The sequence below is a fragment of the Botrytis sinoallii genome (genome assembly GCF_014898435.1).
Source record: "Botrytis sinoallii strain Bc 23 chromosome Unknown BSIN_001, whole genome shotgun sequence".
Taxonomy (NCBI): domain Eukaryota; kingdom Fungi; phylum Ascomycota; class Leotiomycetes; order Helotiales; family Sclerotiniaceae; genus Botrytis; species Botrytis sinoallii.
The window spans coordinates 3,433,326-3,448,347 of record NW_024066028.1 but is presented as its reverse complement, the minus strand read 5'-3'; the positions used below and the strand labels follow the sequence as shown (position 1 = coordinate 3,448,347).

General features: G+C 42.2%; 3 protein-coding genes across 3 annotated transcripts; 1 reads left to right on the top strand and 2 right to left on the bottom strand.

Moving 5' to 3' along the window:
- Positions 1-1,722: 1,722 nt before the first annotated feature.
- EAF02_000761 (uncharacterized protein) lies at positions 1,723-2,647 on the bottom strand (the record flags this gene model as incomplete). Its single annotated transcript, XM_038896809.1, has 2 exons — positions 1,723-2,423; positions 2,476-2,647. The coding sequence occupies 2 exons, from the start codon at positions 2,645-2,647 to the stop codon at positions 1,723-1,725; spliced, it is 873 nt and encodes a 290-aa protein (XP_038763668.1).
- A 6,217-nt stretch (positions 2,648-8,864) lies between these two features.
- Positions 8,865-11,600, top strand: EAF02_000760 (uncharacterized protein; the record flags this gene model as incomplete). Its single annotated transcript, XM_038896808.1, has 2 exons — positions 8,865-10,662; positions 10,723-11,600. 2 exons carry the CDS (start codon positions 8,865-8,867, stop codon positions 11,598-11,600), a joined length of 2,676 nt encoding a protein of 891 aa, XP_038763667.1.
- Positions 11,601-12,282: 682 nt separating this feature from the next.
- On the bottom strand, positions 12,283-13,454 carry EAF02_000759 (uncharacterized protein; the record flags this gene model as incomplete). Its single annotated transcript, XM_038896807.1, has 3 exons — positions 12,283-12,971; positions 13,028-13,259; positions 13,323-13,454. The coding sequence occupies 3 exons, from the start codon at positions 13,452-13,454 to the stop codon at positions 12,283-12,285; spliced, it is 1,053 nt and encodes a 350-aa protein (XP_038763666.1).
- Between the last annotated feature and the right edge of the window lie 1,568 nt (positions 13,455-15,022).

Below are 15,022 nucleotides of genomic sequence, written 5' to 3'. Positions count from 1 at the left end.
CTTGCATGGAATCACCACTATTTCAAAGAGCATGAACATTACAAGAACGAATATTGAGCCCTCGAACGTTTCATTTCAGTAAACATCAGGTTATACTCAACTGTCATACTCGCGCATACTTTGAGACAATTAATCAAGTGGAAGACGCCCGTTTTGGCACATCATCACAGCTGAAAGATCTTCATTCTGAAAATTTCTGGTTGCTGTTTGGAACGAAATCGTCAAGCTCTATACCAAGTCCAAATTAACAATTAGCAGCAATAAGCTTGTGGCGCTTTCAGGTATCGCCGAAGAATGCAACTATAGGGAGAGACATCTACCACTTCGAGGACCAACTTAATCTTGGTCAAGTGTAGACACAGGGATACATTATATTCATAGTCGTGGACTTCATTGTGAAGACAATGATTGGTATATGGCGACTTTAAAATACTCGATCTCCAAGTTCATACCACTCCGTCTGATCCATTTGGTCATTCTTTTGGGCGGCACCAAACGCATTGCGTGTGTCAAAGTTCTTGACAGCGAAGTTCTTATCACCGATCCACCAACAGGAAAGCCTAGCGGGGTACACCTTTGGTTTGATAATAGCAGCCATTGTACAGTTTACCCGCTGAAAATCACCAATGAGGCTCCAGAAACCCGTTGGCGTGGTGCTGAATTGCGTCTCTTGATTACCCCTGTCGCCGGTAGGAAAGTTTTCTTCGCGCGCATTGGAGCATATTTCCCTACCGATAAGTCGTGCCTGGCGGGTAATTTGGAAATTTTTCTTGAGGATGTACGAAGAAGTCTTGAGCCTTTACGCGATAATGATTTGTCATTATATAAAGGGATCACCAGATATACGGAATCAACGAGGCTGGGAAGCGAATGTACACCATCACATAATCTAGCACGGGGATTTGACCTCATATGCCAAATATTGAGCATCGCCTTCGATTATTCATCCACTACTCATCTGGGCAAGAATTTTTCGAATTTGTGATGGTCAATCTTCAAAGATGATTTCGGGCCTCGTTTGAAAGCGAAAATGGGTGATTTATCAAATTCTAAAAACATAAGATGGAAAGTTTTACAGGAATTTCAGCTTCAGAATGAAAGCATATTTCAATGATTCTGCGGGTGTTTGGTGTCGGAAATGGGACTGCAAATTATCACTGCGAAGTTTCTTCGGACTGTCGGATGCGAAAGGAAATGGGAAAACTCACAATTGATATGATGAATTGGATATCTTGTTTTCTATCCACCTGAAGTTTTATCTACTGCTGCTATCTGTTCCTCAATATCTCAATTTTTTTCTCAATATCAAACATTTATTGACGACATTTTAATAGTGTTTCATGGATGGAAATACTTCAAACAAACAGTTACTCAATATGTACACGTTGTATTATGGAACAAGAAAATGTGGACATTGGGTGCGAGAGATTTAGTTTCATCTCATTACTTTTCAATTGGCTACAGATGTTACCTTGCAAAGGTTCTATATTGCAATCCTTATTGCAAAACTATTTCATCTAGTTGCTATAGTGAATAACTCCAGACTCCTGTTTACCAAATGTCTTGCCCAGACAACCCAATACAATCATAACAGTGAGAGTAGATCCCAATCCCAACCCTAAATCTTTATCTCATTGACTCTATAGCATGTGGTGCCAGCCTCTTTCATCATAAAATCTTCATACCATGCTTCGAGGACCATAAACTCTTGTCTGAGTATTGCTACCTCGTTTTTTTCTCTGCACCATTCATCAATTGAACATTTTGCGCCTCTACTCCCGCCTCTCTTGGAGATGTTCTAGTTCCTGCCTGTACCTTAAATTGAAACGGATACCAGATAAAAAAGATAACAGTGACAATCCACATTGGTACTGTATCGAATGTGTACAAAGTCCATTCATGCATTAGAGGATATCCCTTCTGGCCCGCCGCATACTCGATAACTCTGAAGACTGATCGAACGAGAATGAGAGCACTAATGACGTAAAGACAATGCAAGTGATGAATCCAATTTGCTTCAACAACGAAAGATTCCGTTGTGGGCTCTCTTCTCATTCGGCGTTCGAATATAAGAGCAGTAAACAAGAAAAAGGCGAAAGCTATGATCTGGATGAACAAACCGACCAACACGACCTTTTCACCAATACTGGCAGTGCTGGTATTGAACATCAACCCGGAGGATCCTCCTTGCACGAAGAATGACAAGACATCTGCGATGACGAAAATTTTCGTAAGCCAATTGCTCCGAATGAGGGAATGATGTTCTCCGTGGACATATCGCATAATTCGACCGAGTGTCATGTAGATCGATGCGGCCAAGAAGGCTGGAGCAACGAGAGTGAAGAAACTTTGGATGATATATGGCATGAGAGTGCCGGTACTGTTGACGGCCATTACTCGACCGATGTAACCGATGAATTCGACTGTAAGGATTAGTATGTGTTCATATCTCAAGGGAGATGTTGAGGTACTCACAGAGGCCTCCGACGCAAAATGCTGTGCAGAACCAGGACTTAGTCTTAAACATACGCCAGGTATGTAAAGCGGTTGTTATGATGAAGAGAATTATAAAGATGACAGCTGCAGTCATAGACGGAATGTAGTTCCAGAGATAGTAATCTCCACTATAGGGTTCGAGTTTCGCCATTGTGAAGAAGTAGGAAGTCGGTATTCGTGTAGTTGTGTTGATATGAAGGGTGTTCTAGACTGTTCTCAATGAACGATCAAAATTGTATGATGTAAAAGGGAAGAGTTGGAGATGGACTTCCAACTCCAACTCGAGGTTATCAATAGGTTTTATTCTCAACATCTTGAGAATTCTCGACTATTGCTAAAAGAAAAATCGATAGTGATTTCTGTTTACCTCTTATCAAATACGCGTATTTGAAGATATGGAAGTATTTGACAGCGGTATACGTCGATACGCTCAATGCATTTCCCCAAAACTCATGCAGATTACTCAATTGAGTTAGCGCAGCCTTAAGGGATCGTGGGGCGTTGCATCTGCAGCTTAGGTTTTCCGAATACGCGTATTGGAATGCGATCCAATGAAATTCGAGATTTTGTAATTTGAGATAAAATTGAAGTTTTTCTTTTCAGGAGGTTGGTTCCGACGGTGCAGTAACACTGCCATGTTTGTTTTTGTTGGGAGAATGTCATTCCGCATGTATTGAAAAGATTTCTCTTGTCAAGTTCATGGTTTCGTGTGTGGTCAAAAATAGGAAACACCGACCATAAAACGAGAGGTGGGTGATGGGTCCTGTTACATGATATTGCTTTTTAGAAGTCTGGACTGCAAGGTCGTGCATAATCACGACAACCGTTCAAGTATCAATGCTCGCGCTGTGGATTCAACTGATATCGGAGATATTTTGCTATGGTATAATTAAGCTTATTCACAGCGAAAAAGTCGCTCCACTCCGACCAGTATTTTGATTAAGCTTCGTCGAAAATTGATTGCGGGGTAAGCTGAGTATGAAACCTCTTGACCTTGAGATAATTCAGGCGCAGCAGCGTTATAGAGATATTTTTGAAAAAATTTGGTCGTGGATTGGATGCTTATGGCATTTTGGCTATGTTCTGAGGGCCAGACCTGGTGAATTGAAGCAATTCCATTCATCCAGCAGGCCGGCGGCATTGGACAGCATATTTGTCAAGGGCTATCTGAGCAAATGATTTGGGTCTCCGATAGAGAAATAAAGAAAGTCTGTCTCTACTATCACCCATTCTCCTATTACGCTGTATCTTTTACTCCTTTGTTTCCTTCCTCCTGCTTCCAACCGCTTTGTTTTACCTCCCTTTCTTCCTCCCCCCTTGGCTATCACAAGCATGTTCTTAATTGCTTCTACCTCTCCCACAAAATCTCCCTTGTTAATCGATAAATTGTATCGAGTTGATCGTTCTAGATCCAATTCGATTCATCATATGTATCGTCTCTGGGGAAATGGTAAAGGGGAAGGAAGTCGGACACTAAACTCACGTTTCCAAACGACTTCCGATTACAACCCTTTCCATAACAACCCCTCTTCTGCTCGTTCCATCTTCGTAACATATCGCTGGGACCATTAATATGGTCAATTCAATTGAACACGCTCCCGTACAAATCATCTATGATGAACGATATATAACCCACGCGGGCATGAATATATCCGTCAGTTTGCCATTCACCTTCCATCTTGCGGCGTATGAGGCTAAGTTTCGAACGAACTTCACCACAAATTGTTACATCTTCTTTGCCAAAACTCGCCCAAGGTACTCTGCAAATTCTGGTCTTCTCTTCAGAGGAGGTTTTGCTAAAGGAGGTTTTTGCTTGAGAAGATTTCGCTGGAAATGTTGAATGTTCAGACTGATTCTTCATTTCCATTGCTCTTAGTAATATCGCTGAGCGATGGTTAGGATCAGCCTTTGGTAGATCAGCGCCCTTCATGTGAGTCTCATGTCCGAGACAGTTGTGACACGCGGCGACGGGCACAATCTCCCCCTCCTTATTTCTTTGTCATCCATGGCTCTGCGGGGGCATTCCTTGCATTTAGTAAGATCATCTCCTCTTAACCAAGTGTAGTCGCAGGTACTTGCGAAGTAGGGTTCGTAGTACGGACATGACTTATCACAGATGCATGGCTTGGTACCATCGCCACCGCATGACCTGTGATATATATACAACTCTTTGCACATTTTGAGATAATGTTTACTACAATACTGAACGGATTCGTTTCAAATATAAGTAATGATACTTTCAGAGGGTTTAAAGAGGTGTTTGATTTATGTTTCCTAGAATTCGTCAGTCTTGAGAGTAAAAGGTATCGGGATTGTAAAGATTATCAATGCTTGTGTCGCTGCTATCACGATGATAGTAATTGCATTGATCGCTGTCCCAAAGATTATAGGGTTTCTGTTCGTTAAGGGAAAGGGTGTTTTGAGGAGGGTGATGGAGGGGCAGTAACCTTATATATACCTAGGTATATGATATCACTCTGCTCACTAATTTACTCTAGCTAAATTATAGCGTGGTACAAGTCAAACTTTAAATATCACCATTCTGCACTAGGTTCCCATTAACTTTCCCTTCCCCGGTTTCTCTGCTCATTTCTCCATACCAAGAATATCATTTTTTGATACTCATCATTCAAAGGAACCTTTTCGATAGTTGCAGTAAAGAGGGTTATTCTATCTGAAGCTGTAACGATCAAACTAATGAAATTGTAGCATCTTGCATCGGGGCTAGTATTATAGCTTTGCCCTGTGATATGAATGGCTACAATTAAGTACCAATTATCTAGCTTTGATTCGGTGCCAATGGCTATTTGGAATTGGTACTTATCTGATCTTGTAGGCTATGGATCTAGGCTACGAGACTAATGCATAAACGGCACTAATTCCTGACCATCGTCATCGTGATTGCCAGTCAATGTAAGCTTCAATCAATTGATCGATTTCAAAAAACTTTTGGTCAAAGTAAAGAACAGTCAATTCAGTCCACTTTGAGATGAAATGGACTTGCCTATTAAATGAGTTCATGCATGTTCTCAGACTTGAACATTTTCGAACCCCCAGAGTATCACGGATTTCACACTTACTTTTCTCAAAGATGCCAACTCTAAAAGAACAAGGAATTATCTCTACTCACGACAAGATAAAGAACTCAATCCTTTGTCGCTGGCGAAACTTCAGTTCTAGCTATAAATAGTCCTCGTTGTCTTTGTATCTGAAAAAGGATGGTCAGACCTGTTGTTACTTTGTTGGAATGTTGTGAAAGAATTTTGCTTCCCTTTCATAAAATCAGTTAACTGTGCAAGAACAACCCGATTGTTGACTATATCAGAAGTCTGCAACTTTCCCGAAATTGGTTTTGGTAATGTACCTTCTGACATATTCATCACAAAACTCATCTTATCAATCATTCTAATCAAGATGCTTACCCCAACAGTATCGCTCCAGAAGCAGAGTCACGGCTTACTTTTGGTGTCGAACTAGAATTCCTCTTAGCTACTATATCCAAGGGCGGTGAAAACCCTCATCCAAGTGATCCTCGCGAGGTAGATCCAAGAATTCTCGCGGATGAAGATTCGATAATTATGATATTGAGAGGAAATTGGAGGAAGTTGGCATGCAGCGACGGTGAAGGAGTCCGACTATGGCAATGTGGGAGAAGTGAATAGAGCCGCTGCTATCGATTGGATATTGAACAACCGACTTCACCGTTGGCCCGGGCCAGCAAAATTCAAACGTCAGAAAGTATCTTGAATATGCATGGAAATGGCATCTCCTCCCTACTACTACGATGAAGTCACTCGAAGGACCGTAGAAACGGTTGTGAGAGAATTGAGAAATAGTTACTTAGTTCGCGTCAACGACTACAGGGCTGCATGTTCATGTCGGCATTGGATACCGTGGTTTCGACTGGCCATCTTGCGTAACTTTTTGGCCATTGCATGGACCTACGAACGTCAGATTTTGTTATAATAGCCTGAGATTCGGCTAGATAACCCACATTTGTAAGTCCCTCAGAGATTCAAAACTAGGTAGCTACAATCCTAGGCTCACACGCCTTGAGGTTCTAAATCGTATTCTGTCATTTACTAATAATGGGCAAGTAGTTAGGGAAATTGGAAAGCAGAAATACAGAGCTTTAACATAAGTAATTTGGCTCCCTCCTTTCCTTTCTAGTTTTGGCAAACGCACAATCGAGTTTCGTCACCACCCTGGAACTCTCGACTCGGAGAGCATTTTACACTGGGTTCAACATATGCGTGAAGTTGGTCGAAAAGGCATGTCTCATCAAGAACGAATCCGAGCTTTTTGAACAACTCCGAACCGATGTTGAAAAGCCAGTTGGATTGGAGACAAGAATAATGTTTACCCACGGTCGACTATCTTATGTGGCTTGGCTGCCCATCCGAAGCATACTACTATGGTAAGCAGCTCATATCCGACAAGGTCCGAGTAGAGAAAAGAATAAGAGATGCTGCAGAAGAAGAAGCGAAGAGCGTACCTACACAAACCCGCAGGACCTCCGCAAAATATTCTAGACATCTTGCGGAATGCCTCGGGACACCCAGAAATAGGTAATGGAGATGATGCAAACTAGTCCTTATAAAATATCGAGAGGCGTTTGAATCCATAATGTAATTATCCTCGTTGTCAAGGCCAAGAACTCGCAAGGATAATAAGAGGTAAGTCGCTCCCATATCTTTCTCCGCTCTGATATACTGGTGGTCGGCGTGCAAGTGGGTATATATGCATGCTACGAATAAAACGAAAACCATGGTAAGATATTCTCACTCATTTGTCCCTCGTTATCCCTATAATAAACATGATTTTTTATCTTTAACATCAATCTGAAAAGTTTCATTGAAAACGTGAATAGAGTGGAGTATGTGATGAAAGATCTGGTTCTTATCAGATTCGGCCCCCTTCAACCGAGCAATAGTGAATGCGTCATCTCGTTACAGCAAATTGAATTCTTATTCAGTAAATCTTTGTATATTTAGAAGCAAAGAATGTGTATACCTGTTCCAAATCAATATTTATACTGTGAAGAGGTGACTAGCAGACCATCAGGACTCCATGAAAGTTCGTGAAAGGGGCGTGCTGCAACCTCCAGAGATCAAAAACCATAAAGTGTCTAAGAAGACTCATTTTGGACAAAAAAACCGGGCACACTAATGAGAGGAGGAATCTAGGCGGTCTAGACTCCCCGGCCTCGAACAAATAATGATAAACACGTGCCGCACGCGAACGCTTCAAGATACCGCTTGTAATTTCCAATAATATTTTACTCTTTAAGGTCAGTACAGTTGCATTTATTGATAGATTCATTGAGTTCCATGATGGAGGGAATTGATGGTGAATTTTGAAAACCTCCAAATTGGTTCATTGCAGCAGCCATATCCATCGATCTTGTTTCATTGTGCATTAGGGGTTCTTTGTGTCTCATGTTGCGATGATTGAAGAAAGAGGTCTGGATAAAAATACTCCCGTACCTCGAAGAATGACGGCTGAGGTTCCCCACTCAATGTTGACATGTCATCTCATCTCACCAAGATAGGATAATATTAGGTCCTAGCTTTGAAACTGTATTGTGTTGTGAGTCAAATGCATCGAGCTTTCTGATTTAACAATTTTGGTGGTGCATATCAATGTGTTGCAGTATGATTGGTTAGTAAAGCCAGGGGTAAGTTAGTGTGGGCCCTCCTGCCTTATTCTTGACAATTTTTATCGCAAAAATGCACATTTTTGGAGGTATGATATATATGCATTTCTAAACGAAGAAAATCTTGGGATCGGTAATGTTACAATAAAGTTGAGGCTCTGAAAGATAGTTCAGTTCGTGACGTCGGTTTAGGTTAAGCAAGGAGAGGTGACAGAAATTGTGAACTTATGATCAGGCGGCAGCGCTTAGTTCTAACACCGATGAAGTAATACTAGCTGATAAAACTGACTAGTTACTACAGCCAGCCTTCGACATTTTTTACTCGACCAGAAAATCAATGATTGTTTTGACTTATTCCCTCGAATGGCCGTAAGACACGGGCTGATAGTATACCGAAGTATTTTAAGATCTTACACATGCTTGCAATCATAATCTAGGGCTTATGGACAACAAATTAGTGTGAGTAGAGATATAATGGATGTGGAGAACATCCACGGTAGAGAAGACTAGTTTCATGATCTGCCATGCTATTTTGTTTGCTACATTTCCTTTTGCCTCTCTTCGAAAGATAGGTGCGACGCTTCTAGCGTAATAATCTTCTTCACACTCCTATATCTCTCACCTTTTTCTTCTTCTTTATTTCTTGTATCACGACCTTCAAAATTGGCTGTTTCGGTGTCTGTTTAAGCACTGATACGTCCTCTCAACAAGTATGGCTGTAGATGTCGATGCCATGGTGAACGCAGATGGAGTCGAGGAGGTTATTTCAGATGTCTCCATGCCTTCATGGTTTATGGACAATTGTGTCAAAACTGCATCCGAGCTGAGCCAGGAACTGCGTCGAATTGTCATCCTTCCGCCAAATCCGCCCAATCCTACCGAAAAAGCCAAAGATACGACATCAAATGGTCAGGCATTTCAAGAAGAAAGATATGAATTAGATTCTTTTTTGTACGATGAACTTTTCAACCTGATCATGCCAAAACAAAAGGCTGAGGGCCTCAAATCGACCTTTAGTTCAGACAAAACTCCCAAGTTTGCGCTTGATGCTGTTCAACTTCTTCTCCCTGGAGGGTTCCATGCTTTTCTTGGCCAAGAATTCTTAGCAGAGGTGGCAAAGAAGTTTGCTAGTGATGTGCAAGCGGATTTGGTTGAATTGAATATCGACGATTTTAGAGATTTGGCAGAGCATTTTGGGAACGGAGAAGATTCAGAACACCGAGATGGGCAAAAAAGGAGTGACGATCACTACCTCAATCTACTCTACGATCGGTGTATGTGTGTGGAGCTCTGCTGCCCAGCTTCTTCTGTCTGCAGTACATCACGCTCGTCTTCTCCCGTTACAAGGAGTGAATCTAGTGATAGTGCATCTGACAACAGTGAGTCTAGCGTTGGAACGACAAATTCCCAGGAATATGGAGTCGAGTGCGTGAAAAGGACAAGAAAGTTTTCCGACAGGCTCTTCTTCCTATCGCAGTACCTTGGTCTTCTGACTTTTGCCGCGATACTTTTATTGACGGTGATTTCTGTTTTGACAGGCAGTATCATTTTCCGTCACAAGTTGATGTATCAAAAGACATCAGGAATCTGCAACGAGATGTGTTCAACTTTATCTCAAGATGAAGAGGAACTGTCGTCGGTTGATGAACAGCTGGAAAGCAATGAGTCGGTAGTAGGACATGGAATGCAGAAGATCCACCAAATCGAACCTTTCCTTGATAACCCCGAGGAAATGGAAATTGACGACGTGGAAAATTCTCAGTATACTGCTCTCTTGAAAAAGATTATTGAGTCTCATTTGTTGAAGAATACTCTGGGGAGAACCGGAGATAAAGAGGACGTAGAATCACCAGCGCTGGTAATTCTCGTCTCAGGTGTTGGCAGGTTTTGTAGTTACAAAAAGTATCTTCAGGTGTTCAAACATCTACAAACCGCTATCAGGACTTTATCAAAAGAAGATACAATCATTATGATGTCAGGAGGAGATGACGATGGTATTCTTGAGTCAATCAGTAATCACACCCAGAAAGGTATTCTGCGCATGTTTACTGCCAGAAGCCAGGCACAGTATAGACTCCTCGAAAAAGATAAGGAGAAGGCAAGATTAAGAGAGAATATAAGACACCTACAACGTTGCATTAGAATGTCGCCAGAAGCAAAAATGTCACCTTTGGCACAGCCTTACGCTATAGATTGGGAGACTTTCATTCCAGATGCTACCTTGCGAGCTATGCGCCGTCATTTCTTTCCTTGGGACAACATAGAGATTATCGCCAGAACGATAGCGAAACGCCAACTGGATATTGACTCTATGAAGCTAGTTATGGAAACATATGAGAAGCGAAGTGAAGCAGAGAAGCAGTGGCTCGAAAATCACGAAGATGAGGATGATCAAAAAGCGCCGTGGAAATCGAAGCTCCCCCGACGGGCTTGGAGCATAGCGGAACAGATATCGAAGAGTCAAGAAGACGAGCATTTGTACCAATTGCTCGACACTGTTGTCAGTCCAGGTAGTTATGCCATCACATTGCGTGTCTTGATCATAAAATAAAATTCTCACACTTTCACAGGCGATCTTAATACAACTTGGTCAAACATCGAACTTGACTCAGATATCAAGGCCCGCATTACAGATCTGATCTCACTCGGAGAATCTCAAAAAGATTCCTGTGGAATTCTTAAGACCTCGGCTGGAGGCGCACTTCTGTACGGTCCTCCGGGGACTGGTAAGACACAGCTCGCAAGAGTACTTGCAAAGACCTCTGGATCAATCATGTTTAGCGTCTCTGGCGCCGAGATGGAAAGCAAATATGTTGGCGAGACGGAAAAGCTCGTTGCAAGTTTGTTCAAGCTCGGGAAGATGCTTTTCCCATCTATCATCTTCATAGATGAAGCGGACTCTTTGTTTAGTTCTCGTAGCCAAGGTGGATCAGGGTCAATCTACCAGAGAAAGCTCGTCAACCAGCTGCTACAGGAAGCAGACGGCGTCTCCAAAGATTCAACCTCGCCTTTCTTACTTCTTGCAACAAACCTACCCCACCTGCTTGATCCTGCAGTGTTGAGACGAGTACCTTGTCGAATCTACATTGGACTCCCCACGATCTCAGCAAGAGAAAATATGTTCCGTATGTTCTTAAAAGAAGAATCCTTAGATAGGAGTGTCGATCTAAAGAAGCTTGCGGAAGTAACACATCGATATACTGGGTCAGACATCATGGCTTTGTGTGTTGAAACCGCTGTTATCTCGCAACGAGAATATCGCAACAAAGAAACGGGCGAGGCTTTGGATGTTAAGAACAATAGAATCTTGACTATTTCACACTTTCACCAGGCATTAAAAAGCAACACTCCTACAACATCTCCACAACTCATGCAAGAGATGCGAAGATTTGCGCAAATGTATGACAAATCTGCTGTATCAAGAATGGTGCTTTACCAGTATTGGTAAGATTTGATGATTACCAATGACGAAGATCAGGGGGCGCGACATAATTCATTCGAATAAGCGGTACTTCGTTATCCTTGTTGTATCTCTGGGGTTTAGGGCAAGAGGTGGTGCTAATCCCGATGAAAAATGAAGTAGCAGCAAGGTAATGAACGAATCGAGAGATTGAGCACTGGGAATGATGAATGTGTGTTCCAAGAGCTTGGCTGGGAAAGTGTTCAGACCTGGAAGTTGAACATTCTGGCTATGCTTAACGGAGAGTTAGAATCTTGATGAAGCATAGTAATAGGAGAGGATATTCTCCGGTAATCAGGTAATTTTTAATGTGCTTACCTAGTCAAATGGTATTGTCAGCGATAATGGGTGTGTAAGTAGAAGAAAGGGGGTGGCTGCATAAACGATTGAGTTGACTTTGTGGCTGAGAGCCGTGCGGTGAGGCTTACCTGAGCACGTCAATCAGACCAAGAATTATCAGATTTAAACCTCAGTATCTCACGAATTAATAATATCAAATATTTTGGTAGATTTAGTTTCCATGTAATGCTTTAATGACTTCCTCAAGCAATTTTCTACTTTCCTAGAGCTGTGGTTCCAATATCTCTTTCCATGTATTAGACGCGGTCGTTTCCATCCATTATTCATGTCGACAAATGATACATCTCTGCCTGAGAATAATCATTCAGACCTAATAACCAGCCTTTCGAACGAAAAGAACATCTGGGAAAGAGCTATTCGACGCATCTAAAAGTGGATGCGTCTCGATACCTTTGAGAGTCCAATCGAAGAACTCACGAACATACGAGGTAATGCCGTGAATCTCACGAGGTCCATCAATAGTATCAATGAGTGTCTCGAAGTAAGATTCATTGACTGATCGAACGCCAGCCACATCGATAACAAACGGTAGATCAGTGAATGAGTTATGAATTGTCTTGGGGAGTTCAAGAGATACCCTAGGATCTTTTGGAGTCAAAAGATCCGTCGTGTTCCAGAATGCAGTCCATGATGGGTCACTAGCAATAGTGTGATTATCATGTGCAAAGAACATGTAAGATTTTTTGATCTCAGATGAGTTACCGAGTCCAGTTGGCCCAACAGGGGGTTGCAATTTACCGTCCAAGTTGCAACCTGCCACGTATTTGCCTGTTGTGTCTGCTTGCAATACAGCGGTCTGAGATGAGGCTCCCAAGGAATGTCCGTATAGACCAACAACCTCAGAAGTTTCCGAATATACACCCGTGACGAACTCAATGTCTTTGACACGGATACTTTGGAGATACGCGCTAGTCGCGTCAGTTGGGGCTCCGCTGGCGTACGCACTGTAGATGATGGTTCCATCTAGAAATTCCACAATTGCTGCATCATACGGATGATCTATTGTCACAATTCTGTAGCCCCAGCTAGAAATTGCTTGTGCGATAGCACCGTACTGGAGACGACTGGTATAGAAACCACCAGTCCAGATGAGAAGAGGCGTATCAGGCTTGGTGGTTGGTGCTTCAAGGCAAATATCGGAAATTTGAGTTGAGAGAATGTTGTCAAATCAGGGCTTGGGAGATCGTTCTCATTGAACCACTTTGCCACGGCAGCTGGCATGTAGTCGATTTCGCCAATGCTAGCACAATCCTCCCTAAGATATGGCTCATAATAGCTGACTACAAGCTGACGGTATGGGGAAGATCCATTGAATGGGTTGGCCCGCGACGTGTCGGTAAGCTCTCATACTGTAATTGTGGAAGTATATGGTCCTTCCGGAACAGGAAGTGGGATGGCCGTGGTATTAAGAGATGCCTGACCAATGACGAGGGAGGGGACAAAGGACAGGAAGAAGGCAGCACGGAGAGCAAGCGATGCCATAGTGAAGGATTGGTAGATTCTTCTAGCACAGATTATTCTCGTAGGAGAGAGTAGAAAGATGCGAAGAGACTAAGATAAGCAAGGAAAATCTACTTTCTTAAATCAAATATTGACTTTTAGGTATCGCTAAGCTAGCTTTAAAAAAGGGCAATAGGATCTTAGGAGCAAGAGGGAGTCATTAGTCTGCCGCGTGTCGACTTAGCACGAATCGCACAAAAACCCTTGGAAACAATGGGAAAGTGGTCGAGGTGGGGGTGGGGCATACTACCAAAGTCCGCTTTACCTCCTCCTTGAGCCATTGTGGAGAGTATAAGGTTTCTCAATGACACGAGCTCGAGAAGAGACTTTGAGAACCATCGGGCGGGCTTTTCATGCCAGTCGGGGATTCTCAGCTTTGTGAATGTCAAAGAATCAATTGCTAATCCACGATGGACCAAGTTTGCCAGGTTTCCAGAGGTCACACGTAATTTCTACTACAATACGGAGTAAAGTTCTTCCCCATAACCGAACTTAATTGTGCGGGACTTGAGAAATCAGCATTGCGGTACTCATGGCTGCATACTTCCATAGCTCAAAAGCACATCAACTGTATAAACAATACATTAGCTTTCGGCCCTTCTTTCTAAACTAACACATTCCCACCTTAGCAAGCTTTCCCTATGGTTTCTTTTTGTATCGGTCCCGAGCTAGTGTACCGGTGTATCGGGTATAATGGGATTTAAGGCACGATTTCAGGGTGCGTCTACGCGAGTGGGGGCTTTAAACCCTTACCACTTCCCCCACCCTTCAACTAGCACTGACATGACACCGTCATAAGCCAATTATCGAACCCATTTCGACTTATGCGGGGGTGTAGGGTTTTGCGGAGAACGGAATGCGGGGAATTCACCTCAAAGTCTTTCGTAAAAAAAACTGCACTACTATGGCATGCAGCAAACGCACTGATACTGCATAAGGGCGGGGTGTTGGAGGATGTATAGTTTCTACAAAAATAATTTGCTATTAGGACCAAAGGTGGGATGATATCAGAGTTTCCAGTGCTTCTTGCTGATAATTATGGACTTCCGAACCTCTCCCTCACGTGTTATGGTTACCGAATCTTGCTAGCGAATATAAGAGTTGGGGCCATCGCTCACCACACAGGTAACGCTTTTCCAGCTAAAATATAAGATTATTCACCTTTCTATACCCTAGTTTATTCATTATAATAAAAAATTAAATTAAAAACTATATTATAAAAAGATTTAGAATCATCAAAATTATTTAAAAACATATCATTTATTTTTAAATATTTTTAGAATAATATTTTTGTAAGATTAAAGTTAGTATCACGGTGCAGGAGATAGGTATTAGGTAAGATATATGATATTCTATAAGGAGTGAAGAAGAAGGTGGAGAGGTGCTGACTATATGGAAAGCGGATGCCTAAGGCATCCATATAGCTACGTATTGAACCCGTGACAGTTAGAAATTTCAAGAAAAGTTCGAAAAATTCGTTTATTATATATGAGAAAAGCGTTACAAGTTAAAAATTCTGAGTTTTTTCAATTAAAAGTTCTTATAACTTT